Raw genomic sequence first — 18,127 nt, 5'->3', positions numbered from 1 at the left:
ATTTGGTTTCTAACAGCCTTGCCAGGACCCCATGGAGCAGACACAAGATCTGGTGACGAGAAAGCATCTGGAGTTGTGTTTAAGCCTATTTCAAGCATCATCTGTTATTTTTTCTTTAAAACAGATAACTTGGATTCTTGCAGATCTCCTCCTGAGCAGTTATCCCAATTAAGTCACTCCCCAGCTCTCCCAGCCCTGCTGCTCCTGCAGCACTGGTGCAAACAGCAAGGGCAGGTCCAACCCTGCAGCCTTGAGGCTGCCACAAACACCTGATGATGCTTTCACTTCTAAAACACTAATCAAAGGTTTCCATGGGAACCTGCAGGAGCAGGAAGAAGATGGGAAATTACAGGTCAGCTCTACCACCGAAAGAAAAAAAATTATCCCATTCCTTCGCCCTCGCAAAGTTTCAAGGCAACACAAAAATATTGATTCATCAGGGTGCAGAAAGGCAGAAAATACGCCCCAGAGCAGTCATTTGTTGCATAAAGAAATCACTTTTAGTCCTTCAATGGCAGGTTTGCTCTGAAACCACGTGAGGAGCTTCAGCTCCGCTCTGCCTCCTGGGCAGCCTGGGGAGCCAAACCCAGTGCAGGCCATCCAAAGCAACACATGGTTCCCAGCAGTGAATGGGTTCCTGGTGCTGCCATGGGGCTGGGGGGCTGGCTGGGCAGCTCCTGTCCTTCATCCCTCCCTCCCTCATCCTCCCTCCCACCCCTCTCACTCTCTCGGCCCTCGGTTCGCTCACACACGGGTTTCCCGTTGCCAACCAGAAATGACTCAACACCACACACACACAAGGAAACTTTTCCACCACTATTAACTTTCAGAGGAAATGGAAAAAGGAGAGAAAAACACATCAGTCATAAACGTACTTTGCCAAATGGTTCATGAGCAAGTGCAGCATCTGCCTGTTTTTCTCTGGGAGCCGATGAACGAGGCTGTGGATCTCCGACACCCTGGACTCCTGATTCTCTAGCTCTGCATGGGGAACAGAAGATGATTTATCTCCACATTAGGGGGCTGTTATGGGAAGAGGCCTAACACCGTCCCTGACAGACATCCCAGGGAGCTTCTCCATCCCACAGCCAGGCACTGCAGATGCTGCAGGGAGCTGAGAGCAGACACCACGTGAACAGCATGGTGAGCAGGGCAGGGCTGCCTGCAACCAGGGCGATTCCAGGGATGGGAATATGGGCACATCCCCGTGTTCAGTGTGCCCAGTGCAGGCCAGGCTGGAGCGTCTGCTGCTCCACAGGCTGCTTGGGTCCATGGTGCCAAGTGGGAGCTGCTGGAGGAGGCCAGCGCTGCCGTGGCCATGGGTGACAGGGCTCTCCTGACATCCCACTCCGATATCCACAGGCTGCACAACTGCCAACAGAAAATCCCCTGCTCCCAGCAAAGCCCCTTCCCCTGGGCAGTGAAGGAGGCATGGCCCAGATGTGTGAAGCAGCAGGGAGCCCCTCAAAGCCCCCCAGACCCCATGGTGCAGTTCAACAGCAGCCAATGGTCCCAACCACAGGAGCCTCCACCAGCACCACTCCTGGCACTGCCCGCGCTCCCTCCTCTTCCTCTGTCACCCCCAATACCAGGCTGCCCCTGCTCCAGCCCTGCTCTGCTGGCCAGGACCAGCCCTGGGGAGGCAGCAGGGCAGGGGTATCACAGCCACAGGCAGAGAGGCTCCTCTGTGGGAGCCACAAACACCAACAGACTCACTCGCTGCTTTGATGAAGCTCCTTTGAAACTGGTACATCATCAGGGGCCCCGGGAGCATTCTGGAAGATAAAAAGGAAACAGGCACAAAACACATCTGAGGAACACAATCCACACTGAGAAAGCTTTGCCCCTACAATAAACTCAGCTCCGTTTTGAAAAGGGCAGAATTAAGCAACACCAACTCTAATTAATTCCCCCATCAGAAGGAGTAAGATCTATGCAAGGACCTTTGATTTATTCACCACTAAATTAATCTTTAATTTTAGCATTCCTTCAGTAACACAGCTTCAGTGCATTGCTGAGCCCATGACTTCCAAGGAACTTTGAAAAGAAATTGAAAAGATAAACAAGCCTAGCTGTAAAACTTTCCCAATCCCCATTCCCATTGTCCCCTCCCACTGCTGCATCCCTTCAGAGGGACACACTGGTGCTGCCCACATTCCTCTTTGCTTAGCCAACAGTTCAGACTCTGGAGCAAAGGTTGCCAATCATGCAAAATTCTGTGATTTTCTAGGCTGAGATCCACCAGGCCAATTACCCTTATCACCCTAATTGGATTTAGGCTCTCTCTTGTGCTCCCTCAAACACAACCCTGCACACAGCAGTCGCTGAGAGCGAGGAGCTGCGGTCACAACAGGTAGGAGCACGTTGTGGATAATGAGATGCTGCTGCCTGCCAACACCCAACACTGTTGGGAAGATCCCCAGGACGATACTGGCCTGCCTGACACACACAAATCAGAGCTACAATAAAGCTCAGCACCAGTTCTGGAGAAGCTCCTCAGCCCCTGCCCTTACACAGCACGGCCCTGCCCTTCTGCCACGTGCTCAGAAGGTGGGAGTCCACTGGGAAAAGCTCAGGGAAAAGCTTTAATCAAGGCAGGGGATGCAAGAATGAGCTTTTTAAATCATGTCTGTATAATATGTGTATCTGTCAGAGCTGAGTGTGTTCTCCAGATCCTACTCAAACATACTGGAAAGCCAGGAAAAAGCCAGGGAAAAGCCAGAATAAATTCCCTAAGAGCAGTTTCTGCTCTGTTTCTATAAAAGTGCTGTTGTTAAGGGTCTGCAATAACAGGCAGTAAAATGCCAGGCCAGCACCAAACCCCTCCTGAAGCCAGGTGAGGCTCTTCTCCTTACCTCAGGTACGTTTTCAGTGCACTGGTAATGGTCTTGATCTCCCACTCTGCACAGATCTCTGTGTCTGTCTCTGTGGCTGTCTTGGGATCTATGGAAAAAGACCAGAAAAAAACAGTAACTGAAGGAAACTGAAGACAATTCCAGCTGGTGCCAGCTCAGCTGTGTGGGGAGACCATCACACCCCATTTTATTGCTATTCCCAGCTCAGGACACGTCTGCAGGGGTGTGGAGCTGCAGGACAGGCCAGACTCAGCGACACGGGACAAGAGAAGGAAAAGGGAATCCTCCATCCTGAGCAAGGACAGTGCAGTGTGGCTTGGAGTGTGCAGGACACCGGGCACAGCAGCAGTGACAGCCAGGCACAGACACAGGGACCAGGGACCCTCCTCCCCACAACGGGCAGCACTGTCACCCTGCAGCCACCGCGCCACCCAGCCCTTGGCTGGCAAACACAGCCACAGCCACCTGCACAGCCACCTGGGTTAGGGTTAGTCACCTGCACAGTCACCTGGGTTAGGGTTAGGGTTAGTCACCTGCACAGCCACCTGGGTTAGGGTTAGTCACCTGCACAGTCACCTGGGTTAGGGTTAGGGTTAGTCACCTGCACAGTCACCTGCAGAGCCACCACCAGGCCAGGGACAGTGGGCTCAGGCACAGCATTGACACCCAGATGGTGACAGCTCCCAGCCAAGGCCAGGAGCACCAAACCAAGGCCAGGAGCACCAAACTGAAGCCAGGAACACCAAACCAAGACCAGGAGCACCAAAAGGCAAGGCCAGGTACATCAAACCTAGGCCAGGAGCACCAAGCCAAGGCCAGGAGCACCCAACCAAGGCCAGGAACCCCAACCAACGCCAGGAGCACCAAACTGAAGCCAGGAACACCAAGCCAAGGCCAGGAACACCAAGCCAAGGCCAGGAGTGCCAAAATGAGGCCAGGAACATCAAACCTAGGCCAGGAGCACCCAGCCAAGGCCAGGAGCACCAAGCCAAGGCCATGGAAAGCCCAGCATGGAAGTGCCCCATGTGCTGATCTCTCCTGCCTGGATGCTGCTCCAATGGTCTTTGCTGACTCCATCTGGAAACTCAGCCAGGATCCTGCTCCCAGCTGAACCTCCCTGCGGGGGTCCCTGGCGTGGGTCCCCCCTGTGCCAGGTGTCCCTGGGCAGCCTGGGAGCCAGGGCTGCCACTGTCCCCAAGGCCCAGGGTGACACAGCCCCAGCTGCCAACACCACCTGCTCCCACGGGCCCAGCTCAGGGCCTTTTTGCCTCTCCACACGCACAAACAATGTACTCCTGAGTTTTAAAGCCCCGTGTAAGCATTGGGCAGTTTTTAACCTACTTAAAAGAATGCTGCGAATAGAGCTCAGCTTTCCCTCAGGGCAAAGGGTTTATTTTAATTTAAAAAAAACATCAAGAGGCAGCTTGGAAAGGTAAATACATAAGAAATGTATATTCACACAAAGATCATGCGTGTCTCAGCAATCACACAAATGACCTCCATCCTCCTGACTCAGTGCCCAGGAAACTTCCTACAGCACTGCCTTTGCAAGGAGAGAATTTTAAGATAAGGAGTCAAGATAAGTTCGGCATAGTAAAAAAAATAAAAACGAACAAAACCCCCCAGAAGTTCCGTCTTTTTTTTACAAGAAACTTTTTACCCAAAGCAGAACAAACAGTGTGTCTTTGCAAAGGCTCAGGCAGCAGTTTCTAGGCAGGATCACTGAACACGAGGTGAAATTCCACAGTCGGTCCCATGAAAGGGCTCAGAGCAGTTAATCAGCTCCCCTTGACCTTCACATTTATGAGGCTGCAAGGAGCTGCAGCAGCTGCAGCATCTGTCCCAGGCAGGGGCTGTGCCAGCCCTGCCTCCCACAAGGACACACTTCCACAGGAACTGGGGCACGTGGAACCAGGGCTGGAAGAGCACCCACAGCCAGGGGCAGCACTAACCCTGCAGCTGCTTTAACCCTGCTGCCAACCCCTGATCTGGTGCCTCCCACTATTTCTCCAGGGTGAGGGGCAGCACCTCATCACCCCAGTGGGATTATCAGGGAGAGATTTCCTAAATCCCAGCGGTGAGGGGCTGGAAGGAGCCCCACTCCCACTCACGGCCCACGTGGCAAAGGAGCAGGAGCAGATCAGATGCTGTAACTCACCCTCTGCAGAGCTCAGCCCTGCTGGGGCCCCACAGTGCCACAATAAACCCTCTCATGGGAGCTCCCACTGGTGAGAGTGTGGTTATTCGTGGGGTTTTGTCCCATTATTTGTCCTCATTTTGGTGGCACGCGGTACCAGTGAATGCTGGGGAGAGGATCTGCCCCCACCAGCCCTGGAGCACCCCCAGTGCATCACCCCAATCCAGACCCCGACACGATCTGCCCTGAAAGCCAAGCCAGGGGCTGGGGCTGCCCCTGGCCCAGCAGTGCCCTCCTGCAGGACCCCCTGCCAAAGCCCCTCCCAGCAGTGCCCTGACAGCAGCTCAGGGAAACTCGATCTTTTTGCCATTTCAGCTCTATGTGCAGCAGCGAGGCTGCCCACATTCATTTCTAAATATAAGGGAAACCTGACAGTGGGAGCACAGCTTGGCTCCTCCATTCACGGGGAGCCCGAGGGCAGCGAGAACAGATGGGTTTGACAAGGGACACGTTTCCTGTGACACTGACTCCACACACAGCCCAAACACCGAGGGTGATGGAGATTTAATCCCCCACAATTTGGAGAAATTATGGACTTGTGGGTTTGCAAAGCAGCCCAAGAATGGACACCATGGGGGATTCCCAAAAGGGGTCCCATGCCAGCCCTGACTGCCTCCAGCAGGGCTTCCAGCCCCAGCAGCCAAGGAGGACACACCAGGACAAAGGAAAAGCACCAGCCATTTATCACCTCCTTATGAGACACAGGGGCGACAGCTGAGTGGCTTCGGTGGCTGAGGAGATAATGGATGCTGGATGCTGTCCAGAACTGAATCGCTCCCAGCTCGGCAGAGCTCCTCACCCAGGCCAGTTCTGCCATCTGTCACAGCCTGGGGGCTGACACCAGCACTGGCACCTCCGTGACAGGAGAAGGGGTCCGTGGCCCTGCCACCTGCGGGATGTGGTGATGGGCATCACTGAGGGCCTGCCTGTGACCTGCCAGGACCTGTCCCGGGGCACCAAGCCAGGCCGTTCCTGTCAGCAGTGCTCCTGGCGCTGTCCCCGTGCCCACCCTGGGTGCCACAGGACACTGCTGGCTCCCCACAGCCCTGCAGGGCACCTTCACATCCCCAGCCTGTGCCAAACTCCTCTAATAACAGCACCTGCCTCCAGTCTCGTGACTGCAAATGTGAACTTTCCAAATGCCACGAGAGCAAAGAGGTGCCCTGCACCCCGATTTGGAGCTGTGCCCTCCCACTCCAGTGACCTGCATTATCTGTTTTCCACAGGTTAACACTGACAGCTGTGACAGCCACCATGGGCTCTGCTCACTGAACACCTTAAGGGCGGCAAAACAAGGAGGAATTGGAAAAGGAAAAGATGCTGAAACACAACAGATGAAAACCTTCTGCGAGAAGAAATATGCAGAGAAAGGAGCACTGGAGTTTTGTGAGGACAAGGAAAAGGAAATCATGTAGAAAAAAAGATAATAAGTGCAGGGAAAGAAGATGACCAGAAATGCCACACATCTTCCCAAGGAGTAACAAACACATTCAACAGGGCACTAACAAATTAGTGAGCATTTGTTTCCCTATTCCTGCAGCTATTTCATCTGTGCTTTTGCCAAGTCTGAGCAGCACCACACAGGACTGGCCAAGGGCAGCTGCCCTGCTCCAGCCCAGCTCTGCTCTCTCCTCCACTGCTGTGTCTCAGGCATGTCTGGACAGACGGACAGACTGGTCCAGGGCTGCAGCTGTGGGATGGAAACGCTGCCTGTGAGGTCAGGGCTGAAATGGTTCTGTCCCCACAGCCAGAGCAGAGCTCTGCTGTGCCAAGAGCCAGCAGCTTGGAGCATCCAGAACTGCAGGATCCAAGGCCTCAGTCACGAGGGAAACATGCTGGAAAACTCTGGGCAAGGCTGAGATAAACAGGCACAAGAAAGTCCGTGGGGAAAGCAAGAACAGCCACAGGCAGCATGCAACATCCAGAGAAAATCATTTCAAAGGGTGCTGAGAACAAGGGGGCAGATAGGAGATGAAAAGCCAAAGCTTTCAGCTATTTCTTTGAAGATCTGGGTTTGCATTTGGGAAGGCTGCCAGAGCCCAGAGCATGTGTGAGCAGGACACCAGTGACTGCAGCAGGGCCTGGTGAAGCCAGTCCCACACGAGTGCTGTCCTACCTTCACACCTGCCCGCGGTGCCCAGCACCTCCTGGCTTCAACACGGTCCTAAGGGCACAGTCACCACCATTAGGGACCCTGAGAGGAGCCCCTGCTCCCGCTTGGCAAGGCCTCAGAGCAGCACAGCCTTTACAAATTCCATCCACTCACCCATCAGGATGCTCAGCAGCTTCTGCACCCGGGAGTTCACCCCCACGATCCGGTAGAGCCCCTGCTCATTGATCCCTGGGGAAACAAGGAACCTGTTAGCACAGGGTCACAAGGGCTGCTGACATTGCTTCCACTCCTCTGCCTTCTCAAACAGCAAAGCCCATGAAACCCCCTCACCTATCAAACACAAAGCCACAGAAGATGGTAAAATTTGGGGTTGATATCAAGGTTTTCACATATCCTTTCATTAGAACTGTTACCCCAGTTAGCTCAGGAACAAGCATCTGAGCACTCTTTTCCTCCTTCCCACAGCCATGGCAGCCCCAAGCAGGATCTGCACTTAACCAGGGTGATCTGGGAACATTTTACTGTGCCAAGTTCTTCAGGTTGAGGTCTGAGCCCTCTGCATCTGACCTGCCCCTGCAGGGCTGGGACAACCCCACCTGTGCCCAAGGAGCCTCACAGAGGTTCTGGGGACACAATCCCACACGAGAGGACGTGCTTGGCAGCATTCCTGCAGGAAGGATGCTGAGGTGAACACCCCCTTGGTCCTGTCCCAGGGTGTTATTGGCTCACCCTGCCCCATGTCTGTGAGTCCTGCTGGCCCAGCCGTGGGGCAAACGCCTCTCTCATCAGCCCCAGCATGTCATGGGCTCATCTGATGTGGGTCCCAGGGCTCATGAGTCATTCTGTCCATGGAAAGGGCAGGAAAGCAACTGCTCCCCTGCCAGCAGCTGCCCCAGAGCAAGCCCAGCCCGAGGCTGCCCTACCTCTTGTTTCCACAGCGTGGATGCACTTCTTGATGATGCTGAAGCCGATGCTGTCCAGCTGGGCAGCTGCAGGAAGGGCAGAGAGCAGGGTGAGCAGCTGGCAGGGCAGGGCAGGCCCTCACAGGGAGCACCAGGCTCCTGCTGAACCATCCCAGCAATGCACCACTGCCCAGAGCAGCAGGAGATAAATGAGGGCAGTAACACAAGTACAGCAGATTGTACCAGCTGTAACCCGGGCAAACACAACCACTGATCTGCATTCCAGCCTCCACATCCCTCTGAACCAAGCCCTGGGCTCTGCCAGGCAGCTACCACTGCAGATGGACAAAATTAATTTAGGATCAAGGTGAGATAACCCAAATCTGTCTGGAAAGTTGACAACGGGCTGCTTGGAAAGAAATGAAATTGGACATTTGGACACAACAAATCCCTGAAATGGCACATGAGGTGTCTTGCCTCTGCCCAAGAGTGAGAGCTAAAAAATGAGAGTTAATGGGATGTACCACTCAATTCACCTGTGCCAATGCAGGATTTCACTTCTAAGTTCAAGGAATTACTAATCCAGGGACCCCAACAGCTGCTGGAAGAATTCACCCCACAGAGAGCTTTCCACCACTGCCTGGCAAACACTGCCCAGCTATTTGTTATGGAAAATTAGTTCCTCCCTAGAGAAAGGGTTGGAAAACCTTCCACAGGGGAGGGAAGGGTGGGCAAAGCCACCCCGGGCTGCAGAGCCCATGGAATGCTGTGATGGGAGAGGGCAAAGCCATTCCAGACCCCAGGGATGCTGTGATGGGACAGACACAGCCCGTTCAGGGCAGGGCAGGGCAGGCAGGGAGCAGAGCCCAGGCTGGCAGTGCCCTCTGCAAGGCACGTGCTGCTCCCCTCCCTGGCATTCCCTGCCTTTCCCCTGCCCCATGGGCAGCTGCCAGCTCCAGCCCTTCCTAATCCCTTGCTCTGAGCCCCGTGCTGGGGCTGGGCTTTGTCTGGTGAGTGGCACGGGGACCCACAGCAGTGCAAAGGAAAACAGCTCCGTTCTGTTTGTCTGGGCAAGCAGGCTGCAGTGCTGAGCCAACACAAGCACGGAGTGCAGACGGCTGTGCCACAGCACGTGAGGACAATGCAGAGGCTGCAGGGCCCTTTGCTGGGCACCCTCAGGGCTCCCAGCATGGATGCAGCACCAACCCAGCGTGCCATCCATCAGCTGGCACAGCTGCCATTCCCAAAGCGCTGACAAACACGAGGGTACCTGAGCAGCTCAAAGCCATGCTGTGGAAGCTGTCCTGCTGCAGCAAACCCAGCTCAGCAGGTCTGCTCAGCCCTGGCACGGCGTGCCCCTGACCTGTGGGCATCCCTGTGTGGTGCTGACAGTCTGGATCACTGCCTCAGGCTCTCTGCCAGCCCAGCCCACAGAGCAGCAGCTTTCCTTTAGCCCCTTGCCTGCTTGGGCCCCCAAGGCCAGGCTGGACAGGGCTTGGAGCAGCCTGGGATAGTGCAAGGTGTCCCTGCCCACAGCAGGATCTGGATCAGCTTTAAGGTCCTTTCCAGCCCAACCCATTCATGACTCCATCACCCCGCAGGGCCCAGCACCCCAGGGCCAGGCAGGGCTGGCATCCCTCCCTGCAGCAGGAGCAGGAGACCCAGCAGTGCCTCTGGGTGAAGTGACCTGGCACAATCCCCCTGAGCAGAGGAACAGGCTCCTCCACCCACTGCCATGCTCTGCATCAGGAAAGATCGGGATTTATTTGCAGTAGTTATATCCAGAAATAATATCTGATTAAGTTTCCAAAGTGCCTTTATTCACCCTTAAACTTAACTTCTGATGAGCATTGTAAAAGCTTGGCTTCCCCTCTCTCAGAGCATCTGCTCTTTATCCCAGCCATTTACCACATGACTCAGTTCAGCAATGGCCCACACCAAAGGCAGATCTGGACCTGCTGCTGTCCAGATCACAGATCCATGGAACCATCTGGGATCACAGATCCATGGAATCACCTGGGATTCCATCTGGGATCACAGATCCAGGGAATCATCTGGGATCGCAGATCCAGGGAATCACCTGGGATTCCATCTGGGATCGCAGATCCATGGAACCATCTGGGATTCCACCTGAGATCACAGATCCATGGAATCACCTGGGATTCCATCTGGGATCACAGATCCATGGAATCATCTGGGCTTGAAAAGCCCCCAAGGTCATCAAGCCCAACCATTCCCCCAGCACTAAGGTCTGTCCCCAGGAGCCACATGGCTGTGGAACCCCTCAGGAATGGGCACCCCCTGCCCTGGGCAGATGTGCCAAGGCTGGACAGCCCCTTCAGAGAAGAAATCCTCCCTGTGTTGCAATCTGAGCTGTCCCTGCCTGGCCGAGGCCAGGTGGACGAGCCTCCCTGGAGCTGTCCCTGCCCAGGGCAGGGGTGAGGCTCAGCTCCAGGCCCCCACACGTGTCTCAGGCTCTTCCTCCAGCAGCACCCAGTGCCCTGCCCAGGCTGGACCCCTCCAGGAACACTTCACATCAGCACAGGGGACACGCACACCTGCACAGCAGCTGTTCCCACACACCCCCAGCTCACCTGACCTTCAGCAGCATCACATTCCAAGGGCTACTCAACTGCTCTCATCCCGTTCTATTTTTGCCTGGCAGATTATTTCTATTTAATCCATTAATTCCCTCCCTTTACACTGGTGTGACATCAGGGTGCAGGGAAGGGGGCAGGGGCTGGATCAGCTCTGTCAGCCTGGCTCCAGCCGTGCCAGGGCAGGGCAAGGTCAGAGCAGCTCCTCTGCCTCCCCACCACACTGGGCCATGCAAACACCTCGGGCTTGAACTCTTTCAGAGACATTTTGGAAATAAGAACCACAGGGGAGGGGGGAAATCATGAAGCAGAGACCAGAGGAATGAGCTTTCAGGTCTCACCAGAAATGAGTTCTCAGGGCTCTGACTACCAGTGAGCTGCCAAGATTGGGAAAGGAAGAGTGAGGGTCGGATTAGGTTAGAGAAATGGAAGAAGTTTTTTACAACGAGGGTGGCAGGCCCTGGCACAGCTGTGGCTGCCCCTGGATCCCTGGCAGTGCCCAAGGTCAGGTTGGACAGGGCTGGGAGCAAACTGGAACAGTGGGAAGTGTCCCTGCCATGGCAGAGAGGAGCTTTAAAGCCCTTCCAACCCAAAATACTCTGTGATTCCATGACTGTGATTGCTGGGAAGGGCCAGAGCACCCAGACAAGGGCACAGCAGACAGGGCAGGCAAAGGGACTCAGGAGTGGATGTGGAGGATGGAGAGTGAAATGCTGGGAAGGCAGGGAGAGGAGGAATTTTGTGCTGTTCCATGCAGTGAGCACAAAAGGCCTGGAGGATTTGTTTCCATGGAGCAGGGCAAGTCCTTCTGCTGAGCAAAGTAGAGCATCTCAATTCCCCTGGCTCTGATGGCTCAGTGACAGCCCTCAGCCCCTCCACAGCACACCAGATAAATCACCCACAGCCCCACGGCCATCTGGCCACACAGCAGGACAGCAAACCCAGAATCTCTGCAAAACCACAGCGTCCTGAGAGTGCCTCCACAGCACCGGGAGGCACTGCCAGGCTCCAGAGGTGCAGGCAGGAGGCAGAGGTGTGGAGGGTGCATCAGGAACTGCATCCAGAGCCCTCCACCCCCACACCCACTGCAGGTCCCTGCAGGAAAACCCTGCATCAAGGGCTGCTGGCAGCCAGGCAGGAGCTGGCTGGATTTCAGAGTGCCTGGGAGGCAGGCAGAGCTCTGAGCAGGGGTTCAGTGGGGCTGGAGCAGCCAGCCCTCTGCTCACACCAGCCCCAGCAAAAGGTGCAGAAACACCTTCAGCCAGGGGCCCCAGCCTGCTCCCAGACCCAGCGAGGACACACAAGGACACACAAGAAGGATCATTCTCATTTTTAAGAAAGCCCAAACGGTCTCCTGAGCTAAACCAGCAGGCACAGAGCTGGCAGAGCTGTGTGCAGGCACAGGGAGCACTGACAGCTCACGGAGCTCAGTCACCCTGGGCTCTGCACCCACCAAACTCCTCCTGCCCCCAGGAGAAAGGGACAGGGGAGCTGTTCCAGCAGGGCTCCCAGTGACCAGTGACCACGCTGCCCTTCCCAGCACAGCCCTGAGCTCTGCTGGGTCACCGGGAGGCACAGAGCAGGAGAACAGGGAAAGGAGGGATGTGCAGCTGATGGCAGAGGGGCTCAGAGGGAAGGGGAACCACAGAGGGGGCAGAGACTGCTCTGTGCAAGGGCTGGAATGGGTGTGAGGAGCATCAGCTGCAAATTAAACCAATTACTGAGAGAGAAATGCTGGGGCTGCAGATGGAAATGTCATGTCTGAGGCAGCACCAAGCACTGAACAGCAACCCAGGCCTGGCCCTGGCTCTGAGGGAAAGGACTGGGGCTGCAGAATTGCAATTATGGCAAATCCAACCTACTGGGAAATGGCTCAATTAAGGGTTTTAAAACACAGGACATAAGAGGCAGGACCAGGTGCAACTGCTCCTCTAGGAAGAAAACAAGTGCTTTCCTGACCCAGGGCTTTGATTGCCTGCACCACAATAAAAAGATTTTTATTTTTAAGGGCTCTTGTTGACAATCTTGACAAGGCAGGACCTCCTTACTCCTGTACTTCTGCTCCAATCCCCCCTTGGAAAGACTCAGTCACCCTGCACATTCTGGCTCAGAGAGAAGAGCTGCCTGGTCCCAGGTGTCACCTTCAGGAGAGGTCCCCAGGCCACCCTGCAGTGCCACTGGGGTGGGGACACGGTGTGGGGCAGGAGGGGACACACCCTGAGGGATGCAGGGATGCAGGCACAGCCCCAGGCCCCACCAGCAGCTTTCTGCCCCTGGTCCCTGCTGGGTGCCACCCTGGGGTGCCCACACTGAGCCCTGCCACCCCCCAGCCCAGTGCCACCAGCATCCCCTGCTGACCCTCCCACAGCTCAGCCACCTTCAGGGTCAGGCTGGAGCAGAAATACTCACTGCCTTCGCTCTGGTTGTCCTTGTTGGAGTTGTACACCTGGAAAACACAAGCAGAAAGCCTTGTGAAGACCCTGGCACAGCTGGTGCCACCACAGAGTGGCTGCTGCCAGACCTCCCCCAGCAGCCAGGTCCCCAGACACCACCACGACCTCTGCACACAAATGCTGGGCTGGCCCAGCTCTGGAGTTATTTAAAATACTGCCCAGGACAGCTCTTAAAATAAAGAATGCAAATGGGATGGACCAGGTAAAAACAGAAATTAGAGGCTTCTAAACAAAATGGAGGTGGGGTTGGACTGGATGAGCTTTAAAGGTCCCTCCCAACCCAAACTGCTCCATGGTTCTGACTCCTCTCCTGAAGGACACACACAGAGGATGTGAACTCAGAGCAAAGCAGGCAACTCCCTGATGGGCATTGCAGGAACCCCGGGCAGGTGCAGCTGGGGCAGGGAGCAGGCATCCCCTCCTCAGGTACAGCCCGAGCAAAGAGCCAGGCAAAGGGAGGCAGAGGAAAAGAAACGTGCTTGATTTAGAGAGCACGAGGAGAGCAGCAGGGTGAGGCACTGAGTGCACCCAGCCCTGCTCCCAGCACAGCCACCACCAGGGCTCCATCCCAAACCTCTCCAGCCTCCCAACATCCACACTCTTCCTCCCACCCCATCACCATCACCACAGCTTGGCTGCTGGAGAGCAAAGGGACACCTCAGTGGACACAATAAAAAGGGAAAACACTGGCACAAGGTTTAATCACCACGTGAGGGCACTTTAAAAGCCCAGGATAATACCAACAGCAGCTGTAAGAAGATCAGCCCTCAGACAGGCGGTATTTCCCCAGCCCAACAGAGTGAAATGCTTTAGGATAATCCTTCAGTGCTCACCAGGAGCACTCCCAGCCAGCCCAGAGCCCCAGCAGCACCTGGATGTGGCAGAGGGGCACAGGAACAGCACCCGGGCTGCTGGGGCTGTGGGGAGCAGGGCTGGGAGCCCCTGCAAGGGCAGCTGCCTGCATCACATGCTGCCTCCCAAAATAGCCAGCAGGGCAAGCCTCCAAAGGCCGTGTTGATAGCAACACCAGCAGCAACAGGGCAGGGCTGTGCTCCAGCATCCCAGCCCCGGCACCAACAGGAGCCCTGGTGCTCTGTGCTTCCCCAGGGCCCCTGCTGGGGATGTCCCCCAGGAGCTGCAGCTGCAGGACCAGCCTGGGGGGCTGCTGGGAGCCTCTCAGAGGGTCAGAGCCAGGCCTGGGCACTGCTGGCACTGCTGGCACCCCAGCACCAAAACCTCCCAGCAAGGCTCTGTGCCACAGGGCGTGTGTCACAGACATGTTTCATGAAAAATCCTTTTGATAGGATTCTTCTCCTGAGAAGCTGAGAGGCCTCAGGAACAAAATGTAAACATTGATTATCTGCTGCTGTGGAATGCAACAGGTGCATCTGGGATTGGTCTCATGGGGTTGTTTTTAATTAATGCCCAATCACAGTCTGGATGTCTCGGACTCTCTGGTCAGTCACAAGATTTTATTATCATTATTTTCTATCCTTTTATTATCATTCCTTCCTTTCCTTTGCTAGCCTTCTGATTAAATCCTTTCTTCTATTCTTTTAGTTCTAATGTATCATTTTCTTTTAACATAATATATATGATAAAATAATAAATCAGCCTTCTGAAACATGGAGTCAAGATTCTCATCTCTCCCCTGCTCCTGCGAGCACCACCCCAGGCATGGCAGCAGCAGGGCACACAAACAGATCCCTTCCCTGGAGGTGACCCAGACCCAGGCCATTCCTGAGCTGGGCACTGCAGGACACCCTGGACCAGCTCCACCACCCAGGACCTGCTCAGGGAAGCACAGACCCAATGGAGCAGCTCAGAGCTGGGCTTTGGGCAGGTTCTGGCCCCTCCAAGGAGCTCCTTCCCTGTCCCCCTGCCAGGACACCTGGCTGTGTAACCAGCCCGAGCAGAGAGGATTGTTTGCAGAGAAAATCCATCAGCCACATCTGGCAAGCGGGGGATGATTCAGCAGCAAAAGCAGCTGCAGTCAGCAAGAGAGTTCTCCTCTAGGAACAGTGTTGATATCAAGAAAATTGAATAAGTGGAAAGGGGGAAGGAAAACACCCGCGGGCTGCCCTGGCAGCAGTGCCCACCACAGCCAGCCTTCCCTGGGGACTTCTCCCTCCAACCTCAGAGCCTCTGTTGGGGGGTCCCAGCAGGGACTGGGCTCAGCCTGTCACCCAAAGTCACCCAAACCTGGGATCACACAGATTTCATGCCCTGGTTCACACACAGGTAACACTAAACACAGCCAAGGGTCAGCCTTGGAGCACCCTGGGACAGGGTGGGATGAGAGGAGCCTTAGGGTCCTTCCAACCCAAACCATTCCAACTTGGGGTGCACAGCAGCTCCAGGGACATCCCCTGCCTGCACATGTGCTCTTCCAGTCCGGATCCATGAACCAGCAGAGGCTGTTATCACCAGAGACTGCTCTATAAAACAAGGGAAAAGGGCAGACAAGGAAACACAATATGCCTTTGCCATTAACTGCAAAGTGTGCACACAGCAAGAGGCAAGTTTCACACAAAGGTCAACGGCAGCCATAAAACACAGAGTCACTGCCACCCTACACCCATCTTATCAAGGACAAACCTTTTATCCCTTGTCTCTGTTAATCCACTAACACAGCTCCACACCAGCAGGGCTTCAGCCAAGCCCCAAGTCTGCAATGTCCCTTCCTTTTTCAAAAATACTTCTCCTATTCTGTCTCAAGTCTTTTAGAGGGAGATTTTTCTGGATAAGAGAAAGTTTCCAAGTCTGAGGAAAGGGCTGCTGTATAGAGCTCCAGGAGTGAGGCTCCTCCAGTGGCCCAAGGGTCAGCCCTGCCCTGCTGGAGCCCTTGGGCTCGTGCCTTGGCAAAGCTCCCCTGCCCAGCCTGGCCCAGGGATGCTGATATTCCACTCCTTCAAAACAGCTCTGATAGCAGGCAGGGCTTAAAGCAGAAGATGCACTTGAAGACTGAGCCTCACACACACGTGAGGCAGTTCATGGACCAAGGGTGAGGGAGAGGGTGCACAATTCCACAGAGGTTCCTGCTATTCCCACACCACACACAGCACCGAGCCCAGGGCTGCAGCACCTCTGTCCTGGCAGAGATGGGCTGAGAACACCTTGGAAAAGCTCTCCTGAACCCTCTTCCACACAGCTGCCAGTGCTGGGTTTGATCTCCCTGCCCTCAGCCCCTCTCTCAGAGGTGCTTGCACCATTGCCACGCCCAGGCTGTGGCCAGGGGAGCACGAGGGGACAGCCCAGTGCCACTGTCACAGTGACAGCATCCAGCACAGGGCAGGCAGGATCTGCAGACACACACATCACCCAGCACGGGCCAGACAATAAAACACCAATAAATACACAATAAAACACCAATAAATGAGTGTATTTTTATGCCCACACGCTGTTTGTCCTGTTGTTAACACACTCTGGAGGAAACAGCCCCAAACCCAGAGACTTTCTCGTGAAATGAAAAGCTTCTTTCACTTTGCAGCATTAGTCACTGACAAGGGGTGAGAAATGAGAGGGAAGAAACATTGCTGGGAGGTGAAGGGGCTGTGGCCCACGGACACGTGTGGGAACAGGCTGGGTTATAAAACTCCCAGAATTGGGACCAGTGACTAACGTGGAGACAAATCCCTGCCCTGCAGCACTGCCATGCTCCAACGTCTCTCTCGCTAATTATTCCCTTTTGATTGTATTTCCAGAGCCAAAATATCCTCCCAGGCAGTTTCAGAAATGATGTGTATAGAAAAAATATATATAGAGACAGTACAAAACTTACAGAAACTTACAGACCTCCATGTCTTGTATTTAGTTTTCTAAACTCCTACTGTAGATGGTAAAATATCCTGAACAAAACCAGATTGTATAATTTTTTTTTAGCAGAAGCCACTGCTGCTTCATTCCTGCAGGATAATTGCTGTCTGGAAGCTTAAAGAAGACCTTTGCAAGCTATTATTGAAAAATTCCAAGATGCATCTGTAAGTAATCCAAAAAGATAAATTTTATGAGCGCAGTTACAACTCATGACTACTTTGACACTTGCACTATTATGAACTTGATATTTAAGATAATTCATCAAAGAACCAGTTATTTCCTTTGCTGAGACATTTCACCAAACGCATGCTTTGTTTTGCAGAGGAAATGGTTTTATAGGGATGATTAAGAGCTCTGAGATGTTGGAGGGTGTGGTAGAGGAGCACAGGGCCCAGGAGGAGCTCCCTGCTCCATGGCGCCCAGGGATGAGCTGGGCTCACCCACCCACACTGCTGGCTCCTGGGTCCATGTCCCAACCTCTCATGGGCCACAGCCTGCAGGTGCTTTGCCCTCCAGATTCAGCCCTGCCACTGCCACACACCCCACACTGGAGCTGTGCATCATGCAAGCGTCAGCTGTGGATTTTCCTCATCAGAAACCCTTTGAAAGACACCATCTGGAGCCTCAAACACTCCTACAGCCACTGACAGCCACCATCTGGAGCCTCAACCACCTCCACAACCACTGATGGCCATCACTGAGAGCCACCATCCAGAGCCTGAAACAGCCCTCAGACACATCCAGAGCCTGAAACAGCCCTCAGACACCATCCAGAGCCTCAAACAGCCCACAGACACCATCCAGAGCCTGAAACACCTCTATAGCCACCAAGAGCCACCATCCAGAGCCTGAAACAGCCCTCAGACACATCCAGAGCCTCAAACAGCCCTCAGACACCATCCAGAGCCTCAAACAGCCCTCAGACACCATCCAGAGCCTGAAACAGCCCTCAGACACCATCCAGGGCCTGAAACAACCCTCAGACACCATCCAGGGCCTGAAACACCTCTACAACACCATCCAGAGCCTCAAACAGCCCTACTGCCACTCTCCATCACCTGATGCACTTCCTGCTTGTGCACAGATAAATCAAGAAGAATTCAACCCATCAGATTTCCAACCCGATCCTAACCGAACTTTGCACACATGACGTGCAAAGAGCAAACGGGTCTGTGAATGGTTTGGGATGACACT

The 18,127-nt window shown here is 54.5% G+C and overlaps 1 protein-coding gene across 3 annotated transcripts in view; it reads right to left on the bottom strand.

Moving 5' to 3' along the window:
• Positions 1-18,127, bottom strand: part of ARHGAP26 (Rho GTPase activating protein 26) — a 99,893-nt gene that overhangs the window by 39,863 nt on the left and 41,903 nt on the right. For all 3 annotated transcript variants that reach the window (XM_063169109.1, XM_063169110.1, XM_063169111.1), the window contains exons 12-17: positions 13,074-13,110; positions 8,089-8,154; positions 7,319-7,393; positions 2,856-2,943; positions 1,717-1,775; positions 876-981 (exon numbers count right to left, since the gene is read on the bottom strand). In XM_063169109.1, the coding sequence (XP_063025179.1) occupies positions 876-981; positions 1,717-1,775; positions 2,856-2,943; positions 7,319-7,393; positions 8,089-8,154; positions 13,074-13,110 (431 nt within the window). The remainder of the gene's footprint in view (positions 1-875; positions 982-1,716; positions 1,776-2,855; positions 2,944-7,318; positions 7,394-8,088; positions 8,155-13,073; positions 13,111-18,127) is intronic.

Source organism: Melospiza melodia, chromosome 14, assembly GCF_035770615.1.
Source record: "Melospiza melodia melodia isolate bMelMel2 chromosome 14, bMelMel2.pri, whole genome shotgun sequence".
In the NCBI taxonomy this organism is placed as follows: domain Eukaryota; kingdom Metazoa; phylum Chordata; class Aves; order Passeriformes; family Passerellidae; genus Melospiza; species Melospiza melodia.
Note: the sequence above shows the minus strand (reverse complement) of the source record. Positions and strands in the feature narration are given on the sequence as shown.